At 49.1% G+C, this 19,479-nt stretch overlaps 6 protein-coding genes across 6 annotated transcripts; 4 read left to right on the plus strand and 2 right to left on the minus strand.

The window, feature by feature from the left end:
- Positions 1 to 1,448: 1,448 nt before the first annotated feature.
- N7529_009895 (mitochondrial 37S ribosomal protein uS4m) lies at positions 1,449 to 2,887 on the plus strand (the record flags this gene model as incomplete). The annotated part of the gene is made up of 3 exons (XM_057245422.1): positions 1,449 to 1,484; positions 1,546 to 1,977; positions 2,036 to 2,887. 3 exons carry the CDS (start codon positions 1,449 to 1,451, stop codon positions 2,885 to 2,887), a joined length of 1,320 nt encoding a protein of 439 aa, XP_057093685.1.
- A 655-nt stretch (positions 2,888 to 3,542) lies between these two features.
- N7529_009896 (uncharacterized protein) lies at positions 3,543 to 4,874 on the plus strand (the record flags this gene model as incomplete). Its single annotated transcript, XM_057245423.1, has 1 exon — positions 3,543 to 4,874. The coding sequence occupies one exon, from the start codon at positions 3,543 to 3,545 to the stop codon at positions 4,872 to 4,874; it is 1,332 nt and encodes a 443-aa protein (XP_057093686.1).
- A 314-nt stretch (positions 4,875 to 5,188) lies between these two features.
- Positions 5,189 to 6,611, minus strand: N7529_009897 (pyruvate dehydrogenase (acetyl-transferring) subunit E1 alpha; the record flags this gene model as incomplete). Its single annotated transcript, XM_057245424.1, has 4 exons — positions 5,189 to 5,694; positions 5,760 to 6,214; positions 6,269 to 6,402; positions 6,489 to 6,611. The coding sequence occupies 4 exons, from the start codon at positions 6,609 to 6,611 to the stop codon at positions 5,189 to 5,191; spliced, it is 1,218 nt and encodes a 405-aa protein (XP_057093687.1).
- A 723-nt stretch (positions 6,612 to 7,334) lies between these two features.
- Positions 7,335 to 8,114, minus strand: N7529_009898 (uncharacterized protein; the record flags this gene model as incomplete). The annotated part of the gene is made up of 1 exon (XM_057245425.1): positions 7,335 to 8,114. One exon carries the CDS (start codon positions 8,112 to 8,114, stop codon positions 7,335 to 7,337), a length of 780 nt encoding a protein of 259 aa, XP_057093688.1.
- Positions 8,115 to 9,290: 1,176 nt separating this feature from the next.
- N7529_009899 (uncharacterized protein) lies at positions 9,291 to 10,277 on the plus strand (the record flags this gene model as incomplete). The annotated part of the gene is made up of 6 exons (XM_057245426.1): positions 9,291 to 9,560; positions 9,621 to 9,713; positions 9,774 to 9,884; positions 9,942 to 10,004; positions 10,062 to 10,124; positions 10,182 to 10,277. 6 exons carry the CDS (start codon positions 9,291 to 9,293, stop codon positions 10,275 to 10,277), a joined length of 696 nt encoding a protein of 231 aa, XP_057093689.1.
- A 5,276-nt stretch (positions 10,278 to 15,553) lies between these two features.
- On the plus strand, positions 15,554 to 19,176 carry N7529_009900 (vWFA and PH domain-containing RING finger protein; the record flags this gene model as incomplete). The annotated part of the gene is made up of 3 exons (XM_057245427.1): positions 15,554 to 15,647; positions 15,807 to 16,274; positions 16,328 to 19,176. 3 exons carry the CDS (start codon positions 15,554 to 15,556, stop codon positions 19,174 to 19,176), a joined length of 3,411 nt encoding a protein of 1,136 aa, XP_057093690.1.
- Positions 19,177 to 19,479: the final 303 nt, after the last annotated feature.

Genomic DNA, 19,479 nt, shown 5'->3' on the forward strand with positions numbered 1-19,479 from the left:
CGAAAAGGGAAGCTACATCCTCGTTAACGATAACTTCAATATCACAGGATCATCAACTGGGAATGGGCGCAAACACATTCGAGATCAGCAGCTTATAACTCGCCTATTATGGTTCTTCCTCTTGCCGACTTTCACGATGTGGATGTCCATGTCAGTGAAGATGAGACATTCTTTGCCGAGTGTTTTGAAGAAAAAGGCCACTCGGACCTTGGAGAGATACTTGTAGATGGACGACTTCTCCATCGATTTCAATTCTGCTGTGGGTATGATGTTGATAATTGGGATGGGTTTGTTGCACATTTTGTTGGGTTCCCAGGGTGCTGAACATGGAGAAAGACTCAAACTGGGATACCTGGAAGACAGGGGCATCGGAAACGTATCTAGAGGGTGATCAAATGGAGCAACTTCTCAAATTGACCTGAGGTTAATAAAAGCGTGGAAGTCAGGAGCTCTCTGGATTGATTCCCGACTTTACATTTTGAATTGGGGCAGTGTAAGCAGATTTGAGGCTAGAAGAACAATCAACGGAAAGGAGGAGAAGAAATCTATGTTGTTGTGGACTTATCTGCAGATGAGCTGTAACTATTGGAACATTGAGTAGTTATGTGCAATGCGACGAAGGGCTGGTTACAATAAAGAGATACACGGCAGCGGCAGTATGGGAATGCGGATGCGCCACTCAGTGCTTCACTAAATACTTAAAGCTCCGTTGATTGGAGACTGCAAGGGAATAGGGATAGATGGGTACCTGAGAGGAACAAGGGAAGGGAGTCGAAGTAGGTTGCATCGTGCTGCCAAGCTTCATTGAGCAAGTATCCCGGCACCAGGGCAGCTTGGAAGAGGCAGAACGCAACGAGACCTCGACCATGAAGGTAGTGACGACAAGGTGAGACGCGACAAAAGCTAGAAAGAGCCGACGGGCTAGATTACTTATGTAAGCTGCTTATCTACGCTGCTGTGTCTCTTCTCCAATCTCGTGCACAAGGCTCAAGAATTGATGAAAAGAAGAAATTCCACGAATGGAGGGTGCCAAAGAATACGCCTGTCAATGACCCGAAGGCCATTGAACAAACTGTTCCGCCGCGCTGTGCAATGCAGGGACCAATTTGTGGTGGACCGCCTTGTTGATCGCAGTCACCCAAACAAGGTAAGTATGAAGAAGAAAGAAAAAGGAGAGGAAGACCGCGGCGAGCAGGGAGTATTTAAGTGTTTTCAGACTCGCGCTAGTGCTAAGCGAGATCTGGTTCGACCAATGATATATGGTCACGTGCGAGCAAACATAGCAAATACGGCAAATGATGCATATTATACAAACCTCACAAACATTATCTCCACCTTGCTATTCAGGCACCCAGTTTTAGGGGTCACGTGCTTGAAGTTTTCAGAATGCCGCATCGACAGGCTAATTCATATCGTTAGCTGCAATCCAAACTTAACGAGCCGCCACGATGAGAAACAGGGCTAGTAACACCTTGTCGAAAGGCGTATGTTGTTACCACTGTGCTTGATTCCATTCAATTCCTCAGCTAACCTCCTTCGCTTCAGAAAATCCGTCAATCATGGAGCAAATACAACCTGTATAACATGCAACGGTTCCGCAGCCCGCCCACCACTCACCGCACATTCTTCCAACAGAAATGGTCTGCAAAGGCTGTCTCCCGTGCTTACCACGGTGAGCAGGTCCGCGAGGGCCAATGGAAGCGCATGTTCTCCCACCGCATCAACAGCGTCATCCCCATGAATACCGCCGACTTGGCCGCCGATGATGGATCCCTCATGTCAGCCGGTCGGGGCTCTGGATTCAACAATGGAGAAAAACCTGCTCAGAAGACCCGTCCGACACCCTATACATCGATGGCCTTCGCGCCCCTGGAACGCCGATTGGACGTGGCCATCTTCCGTGCTTTGTTCGCCAGCAGTGCCAGACAGGCTAGGCAGTTTGTCATCCACGGAGCGGTTACTGTGAATGGACAGAAGGTATGCTATGAGATTGAAAGCTATCAATTGATCAGATACTGATTCTCTTTGCCTCTAGATGAGACACCCCAGCTACCTCCTCAACCCCGGAGATCTCTTCCAGGTCGAGCCGGACCGTGTTATGTTCGCTACCGGTACTCCGAAGACTAAGTTAGAACGTCGTGAGGGCCGGTTGGCTCAGCGCAAACAGCCCGAGGAGGCTGAAGAGGAAGCCACCGAGGCCGATGAAGTCGAGGAGGCAGAGTCAAAAGACACCCCGAAAGAAGACACGAAGAAGACACTTAAGACCCTACTTTCCCAAGCCAAGACCATCATGTCCACCGACAAGACAACACTTCCCGCAAAGCGCAAGCAAGAGTTGCGCGGCTTCCAAAAGGCCGTCCGCCGTGTCCTATCCCGATCCGAATCCAGCACCGTCCTCACCGACAATCTGGAAGCACAATTCTCCCAGCTAACGCTTCTCCTCAACGCCAAGCGCAGCGAAAAGAAGCCGGACGAGGATATCAAGAAGGACGAGGAATCCAAGCCTGAGAAATCCGAAAAACCCGCTGTTGCAGACACCACCGCTAGCGACAAGCTCTCCGAAGCCTTCGAGCAAGCAACACTTGGCAATGACGTCGACGCTTCAGAGCTCGACGACGAAGAATTCGACATTCTCAGACGCGCTCTCACCCAAATGCGCGATAACCCAATCGACAACACCAAGCCCTACGCTACCCCCTGGCGCCCACGCGATTACATGTCTGCTTTCGCATTCATTCCCCGCTACCTCGAGGTCAACCAAAACATCTGTGCTGCTGTGTACCTGCGTCACCCTGTAGCACGCCCTGGCTCTGCTGAGGTACCTACTCCCTTCGGCGAGTCGATTGCCACCCCGGCTTATGGCTGGTACTTGAAGAGACGTTGGTAGAGGGATTATCAGCCTATAGGCCATGCCTCTCCTGCTTTTGTCTTTTCGCTGTCTTGTGTACTACTCTTACTATTTCCCTAACTTCCCACCTGTTGCATATTTCTGGATCATGTTGACCATGGTGTTGGTTCTCGTTTTGCTTTGCCTCGGGGCTTTTTGTGTCCTCCCTCTGTACCACCATAGCCATGATGTGTTTTGAATGGATATATATTGATGCTATTGTTTCTTTATTGGCTAAGTCGTATGTCTGGTTGCCGTGCGCCTTGGCTATATATTCATTATGGAAAGGATTGGTATATATATTTCTGATACAATAGTATGAGGTTCAGATTTATACTGCAAACCATCGAATTTTAGATCAGTTTGATACAATCATAGCCGAACAATGCTTCAATAACTTATTCAACGATATCATAGTACCTAGGTAATTCCTACAGAACAAGGGAATGCTGCAGTAAAGAGCCAAACCGATATAAACGCACGGACCCACTAGAAAACCTCCATATTGAATCGATCGCAGCTCTGATTCTATCCCCACAGATCGACACATCTGGACTTGGTCTTTAGCCATCTCCATGATGTATTGAAGCTATCCTTCCAGAGTCTGCAACTTCCACACATCGAAAACTCGCGACTGAGGTCAGCAGCTATCCTGATGCAGCGCATTCAACACGAATACATCCATACATCATACCGCCCACCCTCAAAGAACACCTACTCAGCCGTATCATCAGGTCTACGATCAGGACACAGCCCGGATTCCCAGTCCTTGTCCGTGTTAGTCCGCAACCCGACATTGGACAACACACAGAACAGCTCAGACTCAGGGCAGAATATAGCGGGGAGCCATTCACAAGCATCTGCACTCCCCCCAGACGATCTATACTATGCGTCGATGCCAGTGGGCGGCCAAACCTCAGGAGTAGGCTCAGCAATAATGCCGACACCACGAGGCACAAAGCGGCACCGCACAAGCATCTCGGACGAATCTTCGCGCCAACACCGCCGCCTCACCACCAAAGAAGAAGTAGCTCTCTTCGACATATGCAACCAAAATGCAGCCACATTCGGCAACCGCAGCAACCTCTGCAAATGGTGGCAGACCATCGCATCAGAATTCAAGCGCACCCACGAAGGCCGCTCCTACTCATGGCACTCCGTCCGGCGCAAGGTAGAAATGGTGACTAGACAGCGGATCAAATTCCTCGAGGACCGACATCGCGACTCAAACGCCGCAACCTCAAGAGCAGAAGAAGCCATGAACCCGCAATGGCTCGCGGCAGTCGACGCCTGGATCCCCACCTGGCAGCACTGGGAAGAAACAGAGAACCGCCGGATCGCGAAACGCGACGAGATCAAGAACCGCAGAGTATCACAGCCCCAGCCCTACGGGCGGGATTCCAAAACCGACGATTCATGGCGCCTGCCAGGCTCCACAGCCACAAGCCCTGACATTGGCGCTGCAATGATGGGCATACTACCCTCGAACGAAGTAACAAGTCCAACGCCAGCGCCAATCCCACCACCCAATTTTCTCGAATCACCGCCATCACCCACAGCACCAACGCTGAAGCTCCCGCCGGGCTTCGAAACAATGTTCTCAAATCCCGTTCAGCCCCCGCTATCCTCTACACCACCGGTCAACGACGGTCGCATGGTATCGGCTGTTCTCGAGACCCTGGGAAAACTCAACAAGCACCTCGACGCGGCGTCCAGCGAGCCAAGTGCTGCGTCGCCTATGTTTTCGGCTCTGGTGCAGGCTGCTGCGGAGGCTCCAAGTAAGGATCCAGACGTGAATGTGAATGCTCATGCGCAGGTCACGCATGTGGACATTGAGCGCATGAAGCAGGAGTTGAGAATTGAAATGCAGGGGCAGTTTCGACGAGAGTTGGAGAGGAGTCGGGTTGCTATGGAGGAGAAGCTGGATTCTGTGCAGCAGACTCAGGAGATGATCCTTGAGATGTTGAGGCAGGAGCCTGGGCGATGATTTGCTATTAATTCATGCTTGTACTATTATTTTCTGATATGATACCCATTACCGAAGCATTCTTTAGGGAGCGCACCAATTGATTACATTCGCTTTTTGAATTTGTTTAGACTTGGAAAAATTCGGATTTCAACGGACCCAGACGATGGTAATTGCTCTCTACTCTAGAACAGAAAACCAAATAAACAAACATAAGAGAAAATAGTCATCGGGCTAAATTACAGATAAATGATAGACAGGACGGATTTCCCCGACCCATCACACAACGATTATAGGCTCTTCCCAGGACATCCAACGAGATCCCGAGAAATGATCTAGTAGTAGAAGGTCTCGTCGACGGTACGTCCACGCATCCACTTGGGCTCGGAGCCACGGACGTAGATGTCCTCGAAGAGAATGCGAGAAGTGTTGTCAGGGACGGGCATGGCCTCGGCCTCGGCGACCTCAGCGTCGACGTTAGAGCGAGCAGTCTTGTCGAGGCTCTTGAGCTCCTCCTCGGAGCAGACGCCCCACTCGAGGATCTTCTGCTTGAGACCAGCAATGGGGTCGTTGGTGCTGCGCATGCGCTGGATCTCCTCACGGCTGCGGTAGGTGGTACCGGGGTCGGACATGGAGTGACCACCGTAGCGGTAGGTGACGTACTCGAGGACGAGGGGTCCGTTACCGGTGATGGCGTAGTTCTTGCTGTACTGGACGGCGGCCTTGGTGGCGAGAACGTCCATGCCGTTGACCTTAAGACCGGGGATGTACTGACCACGCTTGTAATACTCGGTGAGAGCGGAGGAGCGCGAGGCGGAGGTACCCATACCGTACTTGTTGTCTGCGGGAAAAGTTAGTGGATCTGCGCTGAATGGAGAAAGTCACAAAGATGGAGGAAAAACATACTCTCACAACCGAACAGAACGGGGAGGTTCCAGAGCTTGGCCATGTTGAAGGCCTCGAAGACCTGACCCTGGTTGGAGGCACCGTCACCGTAGAGAACGATGGAGGTGTTGGGCTGCTCGTTGTACTGCTGAGCGAAAGCGAGACCAGCGCCGACGGGCACCTGGGCACCGACGATACCGTTTCCACCGTAGAAGTTCTCGGCGAACATGTGCATGGAACCACCCTTGCCGTACGCGATACCCTCGCGGCGACCGAGAAGCTCACCAATGATGGACTTGACGGTACCACCGCGCATCATAGCGAAACCGTGGCAACGGTAGGCAGTGATGACCTTGTCCATGCGGGTAATGGCGTGCTCAATTCCGACAGCGACGGCTTCCTGACCAGTAGACAGATGGCAGAAACCCCGGATCTTCTTCTCCTTGTACAGACGATCGGCGGCCATCTCCATACGTCTAAAAGACCGTTAGCGCCAAAGACCTCGCTCCCAATTCCAGTTTATATCGTACCTCATGGCGACCATGTCGTAGTACATTTGCTTGAGCTCCTTCTTGGAGGTCTCGAGGGTGTACGGGGGCGGGTCGAGCTCGTAGGTCTCGAAACTCTCATCGGAGAGACGGACAGTGAACGGCTTGTCCTCCTCCTATAGTAGCGCAAGTATAACCATCAGCAATGGATCTCGAAGCTTCCGGCGAGGTTTTCCAGTTTTCCGGATAGGGCTCAACAAACCTGCGGGACTGGGGTCTCGACATTGGCGGACGCGGCGTCGGTGGTGACAGTGCGACGGGTGAGAGGAGTGAAGGCATGACGCCTAATAGGCGCAGCCTGGCGGACCGCAGCACGGAAGAGCATTTTTGTTTGAATTGAAGATGCGTAGTTGGAAGGTGATAAGCACCTTTTTCCCAACAACTCGAATCAATTTTCCCGGCTTATGTCAGCCATCCACCCCTTCCACATCGGGGCCGCCCGGTGAGCGTTGACCGGCGGAAAGCGCATTCCGATTTATTTTGTATACTTGCTGTTCTTTGTATGAGCATTGCATCAATTTATTGTTCAATTGGATGATATTTGGAAATTAGATATGGATTTAGGGCCTTGGGGCTCGAGGCTGGTACAGAAACCAGACATCCCAACAAATATCAATGCATAACGAACGCGCATCAGCATTTCTGTCTAGGTGAAGTATAGAAGTTGAGCAAATTGAGCCACTAACATGATTGTGAATTCCTATCATACATCCTTACTCATTAGTGATGCACAAAAGGTGAGATTCAATCTACAAGAGGTTGTAGCCAAAATCACAAAGTATCATGGTTTTTATGCCTAAGGAAAGTGAGATTGTAACAGATATATGTTGCATGTATTGAATGACAATTCTTAACAATGCAAGCCCCTATGCATACTGCAAATCCCACAATTGGAATTTGGGGAAACAAACTGTTGATCCATATCAATGTATCCCCGGAGAGCAAATGAAAGGAAAATCCCGAATCTCGACAACTTGAGTACAATACTCTCGCCAAGGACTGCCATATCTATAATGCAAAGAGAGCCCTCGGTTTGTTCTAGCACTTTTCAAATGCGTCGTCCCCGTTTTTTTCTCGGCTGCCATGCCTTTTTTTCTTGCTCTTCGTCAGACCCATCATTTTCCTCCCCATACTCCCTCTCGCCTTCTTCCTCTATGGCCTCTAGATTGCATTCCTCCTTCAGCTCTTCGCGTGAGCGGCCTGTCATCTCCATCAAGACCTGCAAGGCCTCCTCTAAAGAAGCCCTTTTTCGATGAATGAATTGGAATCTCTCAACAAACAACGCAGAGTGATCAGTCTCTGAGTCATCTTCAAGCTTCATCTTGCCCTCAAAGTGGTCACTGATTTTGTGGGGATCAACTTCCCAAAACTGGCGAGGCGAGTCGGCCATAAACGAGGCGTAAATGAGAACGGTGATTTTGACTTCTTTGAAGTCCTTGAAAACGTTGATGAAGTTTGGCTCGTGTGTGGTGAACCCGTCCCAGCCACTGATCACTAGGATGGCTTCGGCTCCGGCTTCTCGTGCCCGTTGAATGACCGAGGTGACGTATTGGATTTCATCGCTTGTTGGTGGTAAGGGAGTATTGGATTCGTGAACGAAAGCACAGTAGGCACGAGGGCGATTTCCTAATTCCCCATACTTGGATCTGAAGGCACGTTCAACATGTGACATTGAGCCTCGGAGCCATATCTTCTGTCCATGAACGGTAGAACCATTGTGGCACTTGCTGGAGCGGGCAATGAAAATGACAAATGGCCCTGTGGGACTGTTGGACGAGAGAGCTTTATTAACCAAGGTTACTCGGCGAATGCCCGGGTCAGAGGCCATGCTGGTTGACATGAAGTTTGAGTCGTGACAATCGAAGAGATGACAGAGTAGGAGATATGAAGAAGATGAAGAGGGAGTGGAAGAGATGGAAAACATACATGGGAACGAGCGACAACACAAGAACATCACTTTCTCTACTTATATGTACATACAAACATGTACATATGTATGTACATATGTGCCAAAGATGTCCTTGCTAATTCGACTATTTGTGATATTTTGATGCATCTATATATCTCATCAAACTCTCAAATTCAAATTTGCCCTGCGTTTCTGATTTGATACGGTCGACTATCTTCGGAGATTGGGTGTCTGGTTGCAAATAGATTATATAGTGGATCGTAAACCCTAGGAAGGCCTATCTCATTTAAAATGGCTATAGATGCCTAGTAGATAGTACAATGATCAGTACTGTCACATATCGATAACAGCATAATAGAGATGTATCTTTGTGGATTGACTAGGGGTTGTTTGTATCGTCTGAAACGGGATCTATTATATTAGCAGTACCAGATTTGATTATTGGACCTATTCGCTTCCAACGAAATTAAAGTCATTGGTAGTCCCATATAAAGGTTTGATGACTTGACATGGAATGTATTGATTTAATTGTGATTTATTTTCATATATCAGTACTTTTTATAAAGATTTATCTTATTACTCCGTTTGCACGTAACCACATGTTCTTTGGTACCCTCACTATTGCTTTGCCTGCATAGACGGTGGAATAATAGTTGAATTGAGCGATACTACATCTCATTTTAGCTTCAATTTTATATTATATCCTCTGGGCCATCGTAGTCATATATAATTGCGCATATAAAATCAGCGATTAAATAGTCTCACGATGCGATGCGCCGACTACCCCTCGCCCAACAAGTTCAACAATAAGAAGTCAAGCACGTAAAAGAAGCGATTGGTTTTTCCACAAGACGTGTATTCCATATCATGCTTCATGGACACGCAGTTCCCTTCCTTTGATTGCTTCATTCAGTTCGTTTTGACTCAACAAAGAGGCTAATAGTATATCATCAGCACACAATCGAACCAAACAAACAAAAGCGCAAGAAAAACACGTCGATATGTGGACAGGACCTAGCTTTAGGTCTGACCATGGGACTGGACCTGGACCAGGACCAGGCGGCCGTCATCCGGGAGACCGCAGTGAGGTTACCAATGGAAACCAAGTACGGCCTAGGGCAAGTTTTGACGAGGGCTCTTGCTAACAACCAGAAGCAGAACCGTCGAGATGAACATCGAGATCACAGCCGAAGTCACAATGGAGATAGGCCATGGTGGTGTGCGTTATGCCTCAGATTTAACCATTCCATTGAGGAGCACGACGAATCATGGCATTACGATGCGCATCGCAGGACTTATAACCTTCGACTTCGGGGCCCTTACGGTTGGGCCGTTTCTTTCAGTGGCTATGGCACTCCTTTGACCGTGAGTAAAGACAAACACCGTCTGGCTGCCTGGTATACTTCAGTACCTGACAGCATCCAGGGCTCCACTCTCTGCGATGATAGACTGTCCCAGGGATATCAGTTCGGTACTGATAGCTTCCACGCTGCCAATGTCTTCCAGGCTTTGCAGGACGTGAGTCGAAACAGGGATCATCTGGTTTCATGCTATACTTCGGTGACTGACAGGATCCAGCGCCCACACGTATGCCCGGCTTGCCCTGATCTCGGATATGGCGGGCAGTTCTGTCCATACCCTTGGACTCCATTCATGGGGATTTCCCAAAGCGCTAGCAGCGATGGCCCAGTGAGTTGATACAAGGCTGAGGTGGGATGGCCCGCATAGTTGCTGACTATAGTATAGATTCGAAACACACCCGACGTCGGCGATAGACCGCCCCGCATACATCTTGGTGATGGAATCTCCGTGAGTTGAGCCACGGTCGCTGTTGGATGGCCGGTATAATTGTTGACTATAGTATAGATCCTCAACACGCCTGATGCTGGTGATACACAGCCTCGCATTTATACTGGTGATGGCTTCTCGGTGAGTTGATATACGATTGATGTTGGACGGCCAGTATAGTTGCTGACTAAAGTACAGGACGGCAACATGGCCAACGTCGACGCTGGATTGGGACTATCGTTTGATGCTGGGGCACCATCGCACCCCACCGAGGACTACCGTCTCCTCACTTAGCCTGGTTCCGGGATCAATTGGTAGCTTGAAGAGGAAGAGCTGGCGGGGCTGTACCGTTATGCTCTGCAGTTCCATGACATACACCCGGCTTTCTTGGGATACTTGAACGCTTATTGGGATTTGCGCCAATCCCAATAAGCTGGGCCGAGAGTTGGAAGGCAATGGAGGCGACGGGTGGGTTCGAAGCAGCAAGAAATACATAATCAAGAAATTTTATGGCTGATTGCACAAAAATTAGCATCTTAGAGACTTTTTAACTAAGCGACTTAAACATAATCCAAGAAAGATTATCTGGCTCATAATATCTTATTCAATGGTTTTGACCTCACTATTACTCAGCCAGAGATTTCAATACTGAGAGCTCCATTGTTCGTTGATATGACGAATGGGGAAAGTGGTCTCGTCTAACAAAGGCTCACTTGGCAACGGATCTCTCATAGAGTACTGAGGTTGACAGTGAGCAGGATGTGAAGATAGAGGGAGGATCGATGGTTGTGGGAAGATAATATGGACATCTATGGTCTGGGGGAGGCATGTGAAACGGGTTAATCATGCTCGGCGCCCCGACAAGCCCTCGGGGCGTAAAGCATGTAAGGCAGTCTATTTAACTTGGACAGCACTGGATATGATGTAGCGTTTCTGCAAATGTTGAGTTCATTGTTCCGTAAACTGTGTTGTGCTGCCTGCATTGTGTACATATGTACATAACCAGGAAGCAGAATTATTCTAGCACGTAAGGTAGACGCGATAAGTTACCGTATAAAAGAGTAAACGGATACTAAAGAGGCTCTATGCATAAGCTTTCGTAACTAACTATTCTCGATAATTATCAAGCTGGATATATGCTCTTAGACCTCCAAGATGTCCATGGCTTCTAATTATGTAGTATCATCTCGATAGCATCATGCAGTTTGATGTTTGTGCCTCGGCTCTTTATTCTTTTCAGATTCTCCCTCTGGCAAGTGAACGGCTTTTGCAATCTAGCTTTTGTGGCCCAGCCTTATTTCTTCCACGGAAGACGATACGTAGTCTTGATCATGCTTGTCTACAAGCTACATTGGTCAAAACATCAAACATTCCACAGGACACCATCCAGACACAGACACCCCCCATTTATGGGGTGTCTATTTTGTGTGGAACAGCATATACGCCGTAAACATAATATAGAATTGCATAAAGTTTTTTTTGCCACCACCGAGAACTCCTAACCAAACCTCGTGTCATCATAGCTTTTGTTAAATAGAGCAGTGGGCCTCTGCAGATATAGAAGCATGCCCGGGTTCGGTGAGCCGACGGGGCTGAGACAAGCGCGATTTTCGATGACCACCAAAGGAAGAAAAATGGGTCTTCCATCAAGGACACGAACCTATTAGCCCCATTTGGATCTTGAGATTTACTAAAGTCACCATGAAGGTTTATGGGTTCATTCGTCTTTAGGCAGTTCCATTATGGACGCTTGGCTTGTTACAGCATTGTACTCCGTACAAATCATGTATTCAAGCCAATTTAATACCCGTTTAGCCTTGTTAGACTGACAAATTTTGCGCTATAAACTTATGATGGCTATATTCTCTACATCAGATGCAAAACCTCCGAATGATTTGACCCACAACCAATCGGGCAACACCCATGCATTGAGCATAGAGCGTTTTTGTGTGAATAAATTTTAAAAAAACAAAGCACCTAAAAACTTGCTTTGCACATAAGCTAGTCATACTTCAAGCCAATAAAATGCAGTGCCAAAAACAAAGTACGAACTGAACTCGATACATCACAGAGCCGTTGAGATGCAAAGCATCCCCAACGTTAAATAGATCAACTCAACTCTATAAGCTCAAAAAGCAAAGATCCCCGCATTCACATGTCATAATTATCAATTAGAAGGACTCGTCCAAAATGACAAAGTAGACACATCTCAATTCTTGATCTAGGCTCAAGCCGATACGAGTGTATTGAACAACACCAAGACTCGGATTAAAAGCCATAGCTCCATTGATCACGGCGCATTGACGGGTTCATTACAATGTCTTGAAGGGCAAAGAGCCCCGACAAACCTGAAACAATGACGAGTCGATCAAGACTTAAGTACTAATAGTATGCGATCGGGCCCCGAAGCCAGCTCTGGATGGCTCAGGAGCTCGGGATTTCCGTCTTTGCTGGAGTTTCCTGCTTTGTTGGCCGGTAGACGAGAACTGTTTCAGTTGTGATCCTGACGTATTCTATACGCAGCGTACGCAGAAATGGCTGGTGTGTACTAGTACCTAGTTACGTCTGAAGCAGCGCGTAGAGTGTGTGATGGGGCGCATTCCAAAGGATTGTAATCCACCGGGGCGCCTGCATATGCGTGCTTCGATGTACCTACTTGCGTAATAGTGTATGTAGGGAGGTCCTTCGGGCGACCGAAATCCTCTCCTTACATCATTGATGAGGGGCATCGAATAGCCAACTTCTAGTTAGTAGGTTAGTTTGATGTAAAGGGAAATCCAGCTTGTGACAAGAACCAGGCCCGGGTCAAGTAGCCCGAAAGGACATAGATCCGCTGTGCTGTGCAGGCGTAGCGGCGGTCTACTGCATCTGCTGCATACACTGAACTTTAGGTATGCGTTCTACGTACTTTGTGTTTATAGAGGGGAATTCAATTCAAAGTTCCAGGTCCGTGTCCTGTGCAGTGAGGTTCCGGGTCTCAGGAACAAGCAAATGAGACCTACATAGCATCCACAACTGTAAACATCCGATCGTTTCATTTCTAACTTTCTATACGAGGCTCCGTACACTGCAACGTGTCGTCAATACCAATAACATAGCAATGCTTCAATGATCACTTCGCATCCTGAAACAATAGTCCGACACTGGCACTACGATACTTGAACTGCACGATACCACAGCGAATTGATAGGGCGGAAAAGCCAGCCCCTACCAACTCCGCTCTGGAAACTTTCAACGGCGACGATCATTGATGTGAGAAGCAGCCGAAAATTGGTCGTCTCAAGACCAATTCTCAGATTACCCGTTCAGGGGCCTAGCCCGAAGCTGTCACCACACGTGGTCTTAGTGACAGCTCGAATTGATCTACCGAATGTCTCATTGCACAAATACTGCATTCCATTGATGTATGATGTACTCCGTAGGTACCTACACACTAAGCCGCGTATTGTGAGCGATCCGATTCGCGACCGGTACGCTGGATGGAGCATGGGGAGTAAGTGGCGCGGGCAACGGTTTCGATAAATCCAACATCCAAGGCACCGGAGTGCCCGACGTACGATGCAATACAGGCTATTATTGTGCGAGGACGCGAGTCAGGGCGGATATGACAGCGCGAAGTGATAGCGATCGACGGGACAAACCAGAAAATTGAGACAATAGGCAGGCTAGAGGTAGCATGGACGGTCTGCAGTGCCTAAAAAGGTAGAAAAAAGGCCTGAAAAGAAGGAGGCTGTCGATCCCATTGGAAACGACATTTGCAGGGATCCATAAACGGGGATAATGGGGGTGATGTGCGCAGGGAAATTCCGTTTCTCGACGCTAGCGGGTGGGTGACCCGCCGGGAACACAGTAGGAGACAGGAGTTGGCTGCAGACTTGATGGAGGTAGTAAGTAGCATTCAATGGTACAATTCCAATATTGTACAATGGACAATTGTATTGGTGCTTTGTACCGGAATTATTCACCCTGGGAAATCCCGAGGTCACAGACTTTAGTTTGTAAGCGCTAGCCATATAAATCTCCGTTGGAGGAGCGATCGTCAATTGCGGAGAGTGTACTAAACGCCACAGGAGATTTGGGGCCAAGGATCATTACAATTGTACAAGTGACGGGAGTTGTCGATCCCGTACTAACAGCCGAATGTTGCAAGTCATAGAGAGGTTCTGGGGTAATGTTACCGTGGATTGTGTTGGAGAGAAACGTCATTATACTATATTCGAAGGATTCCAATGTTTCCAATGTTTCCAGAATCCTTTTGGTGCCAAACATTTGGAGGATCGACAGAAAAGTTGCCACTGCCCACCGCGTGGTTGTAAGGGTAGTGGAGTGGCCCGTAATACTAGTGAGTAACTTAGGGGACTTATAGTGATTGGACTGGTGGGGAGACTTATTATTCCGCTCCGAAGTATATCCACAGTATAATTTTGGTATCACCACTTTTTCTCCGTCTCGGGACAACGCTGGGTTCCGGTTCTTACTTGCCGAGGAGAGGCGAATAGAGACAGACCATGGGAGAGAACTCCAAGGATTGAAATTAAGCATTTTAAGAGCCTCTGAGTGGTTGAAGATATAGCAGATTGTGTTCAATAATTGGGTTAACCTTATACAATATTGTAGGTATGAGAAGAACAATAATTAGATTCTGTTATGTACATTATAACCACATATACATATGTAAATATGTCACTTTGTAAATACGTAACAATTGTTGAAAAACTCTAAGCAACCATTAATAACAAGAATTGAAGAATTAACCTCCGACAAAAGATCAGATCGCAATATGTACGGAGTAACCAAACTCCTGGTCGCATTATACTCTAAGCCCTAACTACAATATTGTACCAGGTAAATTATTCTGTTGCAATGAAAATGTTTCTCACTCTACGTCTACACACCTTCCTAATATAACTTTGAAATACTGTAGTCGATTACAGATTTAGGGTTCAATATTCAATATAATATATAAGGTCTAGACGATAAGGGGGCCACGTTTAGCATGTGCAACAAGAGTAGTACTCCATAAAAATGTCCTAATTCTCTTAATTCTCCTAAATTCTCCTGAAGAGCCCCCTCCTATATAAACTAAATAAGTTATCATAGGCTTAGAATGTTTTTTTTAACTAAACTCCCTTTTTTTCCCTCTCTTCTTTTCTCAGGGGATATCCACATTTTCGTATCCATGGCTCAGGGTGGAATCGAGATCGTGCCTGATGGAGAAGATGCTCAACTCGTCTTAGTTCAGCACCTATAGGTTTAGTAGTCCGTTTAAGTCCGTCATCCGTATACCTAGGTATGTCTGTAATCCATTTACTTGGGTCCCTATTTTTTTTTTTTTTTACTCTATCTCTCCTAGTGTTCTTTGTGCTCATCTCAGACCCCCTGTTCATCTTTATTATTTCTCTCTCTTCTTCTTCTTCTTCTATACTAGTCTCTCTTTTTTATTTTATTAATTTTTCTTCAATTAAATGTTGTAATTTTTGATTAATTTTTTAATTTTTCTTACCTCTTACTCCTTTCTCTTTTTTTTTCTCTGAACTATTTTCCCCACCTCTTTGTTTCCCTTTGAGTCGATGTGGAAACGCTCACCTAGATCGGAGTCTGGGAACGACTCAACTCAACAACTCTCTGAGCTGGGTCTCCTAGGTCGACCTAAGAAGTCTAAGAGTGAGTTGTCCTAGATCTGAGACCTTTGTTCACGGTCTAGGTTCGATCCTACTCCCCTGAATTTCTTCTTTTAATCCCTTGTCAATAAAGACGTCTATGGACTTTTGATCATCTCGGCGCATTGAAATCTCCACCTTGCTAATTCGGAGTGACGTACAGAATTACAATCGCAGCCAGAAACATCTCGTTCGCCTTTTCATTCTTTACGTTCATTTACTCGAGGCGTGGTAGACAGGCCTGGCAGCAGTCTTTCCAATCAGACCAATATCACTCGGTCTAGAGCACCAACAATAGATTCTACTCACTACCCGGAATCCGGCCCCGGGCACTCAAACAGATCACGAGCATCCTTTCATTCACGATCTGGACAGACTAGCGGCCCGATGGAGATTGATCGCACACGTACACGGAGGGAGAGGACCTTTGTCGGCAGCGAATGCGCCGTCTGTGAGGAACCCTTGGAGCATACCCTGCGCGGCGAGCGCATACTGCAACTTTCTTGCGCTCACGTCTCCCATGAGGCTTGTTTCTACGAATACCTACGCGAATTTGAATCACAAAACTGTCCCACGTGCAATGCGCCGTTGGCCCTGGACACAAGTCGCGGTGGCAACGTGCTGGATATCGGTATGTACTCATTTACCCCTCCCTCGTGCAGGAATCGATGACTAATGCTCCAGCAGAGAAAATCAGTAAAATCGTCCGCTCAGTCACGACACATGATACTGCCACGGTGCGCAGCGGCTTGACGACTCCGACTCCGACTCCATGGGAGCAGCCGTCCGGCTCCAGCCGACGGCCACCAAGCGATTCGGGGAGCCGCTACACCTCCGCTACAAGGGAGCAGTCTTACCAGCATCAGTCCACTCGGGAGCAGGAGCCATCATATGCCCCCTTGAAAGAACAATATACCTCCAGAGACCCAGTACACAACCGACGCGACAGTCGCGACACTCGCGACACTCGCGACACGAGCAGCCAGCGCGAGCGCGTAGAGCGATTGACTGTCGGCTCTCAGAACCGTCAACCGCACTCCCGAAACGGTAGCGCGGCAGGCTCCTCTGGTGACTACACGGACGGCCAGCACACTAGCAGTGGACGGCGCCATGATTACGACGTGCAAGCTATGGAGTCAGATCTCAGTCCTCGGCCTGGCGTCGCCAAGAACCCCATACCTGCGCCCATTGTCACCGTCCGCAGCGAGTTCCCGACAATGAATCGATCCCGTCAGCAGCAGACCCTTACATGCTTAATTACTGTCGAGGTGCCGGAAGGCAATTGGCGGCCTGATATGGATGACCTACGACACACGCCATCTGGGCAGTCGCAGCCTGACGAGCCGTACACGGGACGATTTGGTGGACAGGATGCTCGATCCATTCAGTACGAGCCGACGGAGAATATGGATGAAGTTTCTGAAGAGCTGAGGAACCGGGTTGATAATTGGCACGGACTTGAGTTCAATCGGTTTGGAAAGCTTCGTCTGCATGGGCATATGCGCGTGGGCAAGGATCGAAATTCGTGGCAGGAATTGGAGTGCTACCTTTTCGGAGAAATGCTTATCTGTGTCAAGGAGAAGAAAACCTCTGATTCAAATCAGTTTGATGAGAGTGGGCGACGCAAGCCTGTGAGATGCACGTTGAAGGGTTCGATTTTGATCAAGAAGCATCTCAAGTCTATTGACGCCTCGGCTGACGACCCTATTCTTGCTCTGAACCTTTCTGTCAGCGAGCTGCCCTGCTTCTACCTTCGGTTCCAGAACCGCAATCAGCTGGAGACCTGGCGCCGATCTCTGATCGATCTGCATCCCGTTGAGAATATCTCCCGCCAGAATGATTACGAGTATGATAACTCCGGCGCGGAGGAGGATGATTACCGTGGAAGTCGGATGCAACGACAGGCCTCTATTAACTCGTCTTACGGCGCTGGAAAGTCTATCAACACTGCTATTACCGATTACACCAACCCCGACGTGGAAACACCTTCCATTAACACCATTCACATTCCACTCGATCTCGTTGTGGTTATCCCGGTCTCCTCTTCAATGCAGGGCTTGAAGATCACCCTCCTACGTGATGCGCTCAAGTTCCTCGTCCACAACTTGGGTCCCAGAGATCGCATGGGCCTTGTCACCTTTGGCTCTAGCGGTGGCGGCGTGCCCCTGGTGGGCATGACCACTAAATCCTGGTCCGGGTGGCCCAAGATTCTCGAATCCATCCGGCCCGTGGGCCAAAAAAGTCTCCGTGCAGACGTGGTCGAAGGTGCTAATGTCGCCATGGATCTTCTCATGCAGCGCAAGTTCAACAACCCTGTTTCAACCATTCTTCTGATCAGTGACTCGTCCATTTCCGACCCTGAAAGTGTCGACTTTGTGGTTTCTCGCGCCGAAGCCGCCAAGGTCAGCATTCACTCATTTGGTCTCGGACTGACCCATAAGCCGGACACGATGATCGAGCTCTCCACTCGCACCAAGGGATCCTACTCATATGTCAAGGACTGGATGATGCTCCGCGAATGCGTAGCCGGCTGCCTAGGCGCATTGCAAACAACCTCCCATCAAAACGTGAAGCTGAAGCTGCGCCTGCCGGAAGGCTCGCCCGCCAAATTCGTCAAGATCAGTGGCGCTCTGCACACCACTAAGCGCGCAACTGGCAAAGACGCCGAAGCAGCCCTAGGCGACCTCCGCTTCGGCGACAAGCGCGACGTCCTTGTCCAACTCGTCATCCAACCTGATAATGCAACCCAGGACAACATGCCCCAAGATCCCTGGGAAAGCCTCGTCTCCGGCCTCGAAGCCCTAGGCGGCGGCCCAGACGGGGACGAAGCCCGCGTCGTCTCCGTCGAAGAAGTCCCCCTCATCCAAGCAGACCTCACCTACGGCGACCTCCTGCGCGACGGCCACCTCACTCACTCCCCACGCCCTTCTCTCCTAGCAATCACCATGCTCCCGCCACATCGGGCCAAGAACAACCGCCCATCCACCCCACCCATCCCCCCACACCCATCCATCGTCCAGCGCCGTATGGAGCTCCTAACATCGGACATGCTCACGCGCGCCCTCACCCTCGTCTCGCGCGGCCAGCACGATCGCGCAATGCACCTCCTCAACGAAACCCGCAGCATCCTCAAAGGCCTCGGCAAAGGCGGGCTCCCGCCGCTCCCGCCAGCCCGCGAAGGATCCCACGGCAACACGCCCGTCTCCTCATCACCCAAGTCCTCGACCTTCGACTCCCCCGCCTCAGAAACGAACACCATCACACCCACCTCCGCCATCGACGCGCACACCATGGGTGCGCTCAACGCGGACCTCGAATCCTCCCTCGAGTGGATCAATCATCCCGCCGTCTTCAGCCGCGACTCCCGTAAGGCCGTACTGCAAAGCATTGGCGTTATTTCTTCGCAGCGCGCTTATACCTTCCGCACTGCGTCCGAAGCACACTGGGCGCAGCGCGTTTCTGGTGTGCGGCGGTTGACGGAGAAATCGAGGGACTGGCGCGAGACGGGGGATGATGCTTTGACTGAGGAGTGATGGATGCTGGATGCTGTATGCGTTTAATGCATGGATGTGGACGGAGTCCTCCTTTTGCGCCTTCCTGTGGTTTTTTTTGTTGCTTTGCGATATTTGTCCGCGATACACTGATACAATACTTGTTCTTTTTCTCTTGTTTTACGGTCCATCTGCGATGACTTTGGGCTTTCTCATCCCTATGATACCATTTTGTTCCCATGCTGGAAAGGGCTTGCCGGGGTTTGTTGGTTTTCTGTGGGAGGCTTGAACATATGATTCACGATTACTGAATTTACATAAGCCTACATAATTCATTCAATTCGA

This window comes from Penicillium soppii, assembly GCF_028829465.1.
Source record: "Penicillium soppii strain IBT 18220 chromosome Unknown utg000007l, whole genome shotgun sequence".
Classification (NCBI taxonomy): Eukaryota; Fungi; Ascomycota; class Eurotiomycetes; order Eurotiales; family Aspergillaceae; genus Penicillium; species Penicillium soppii.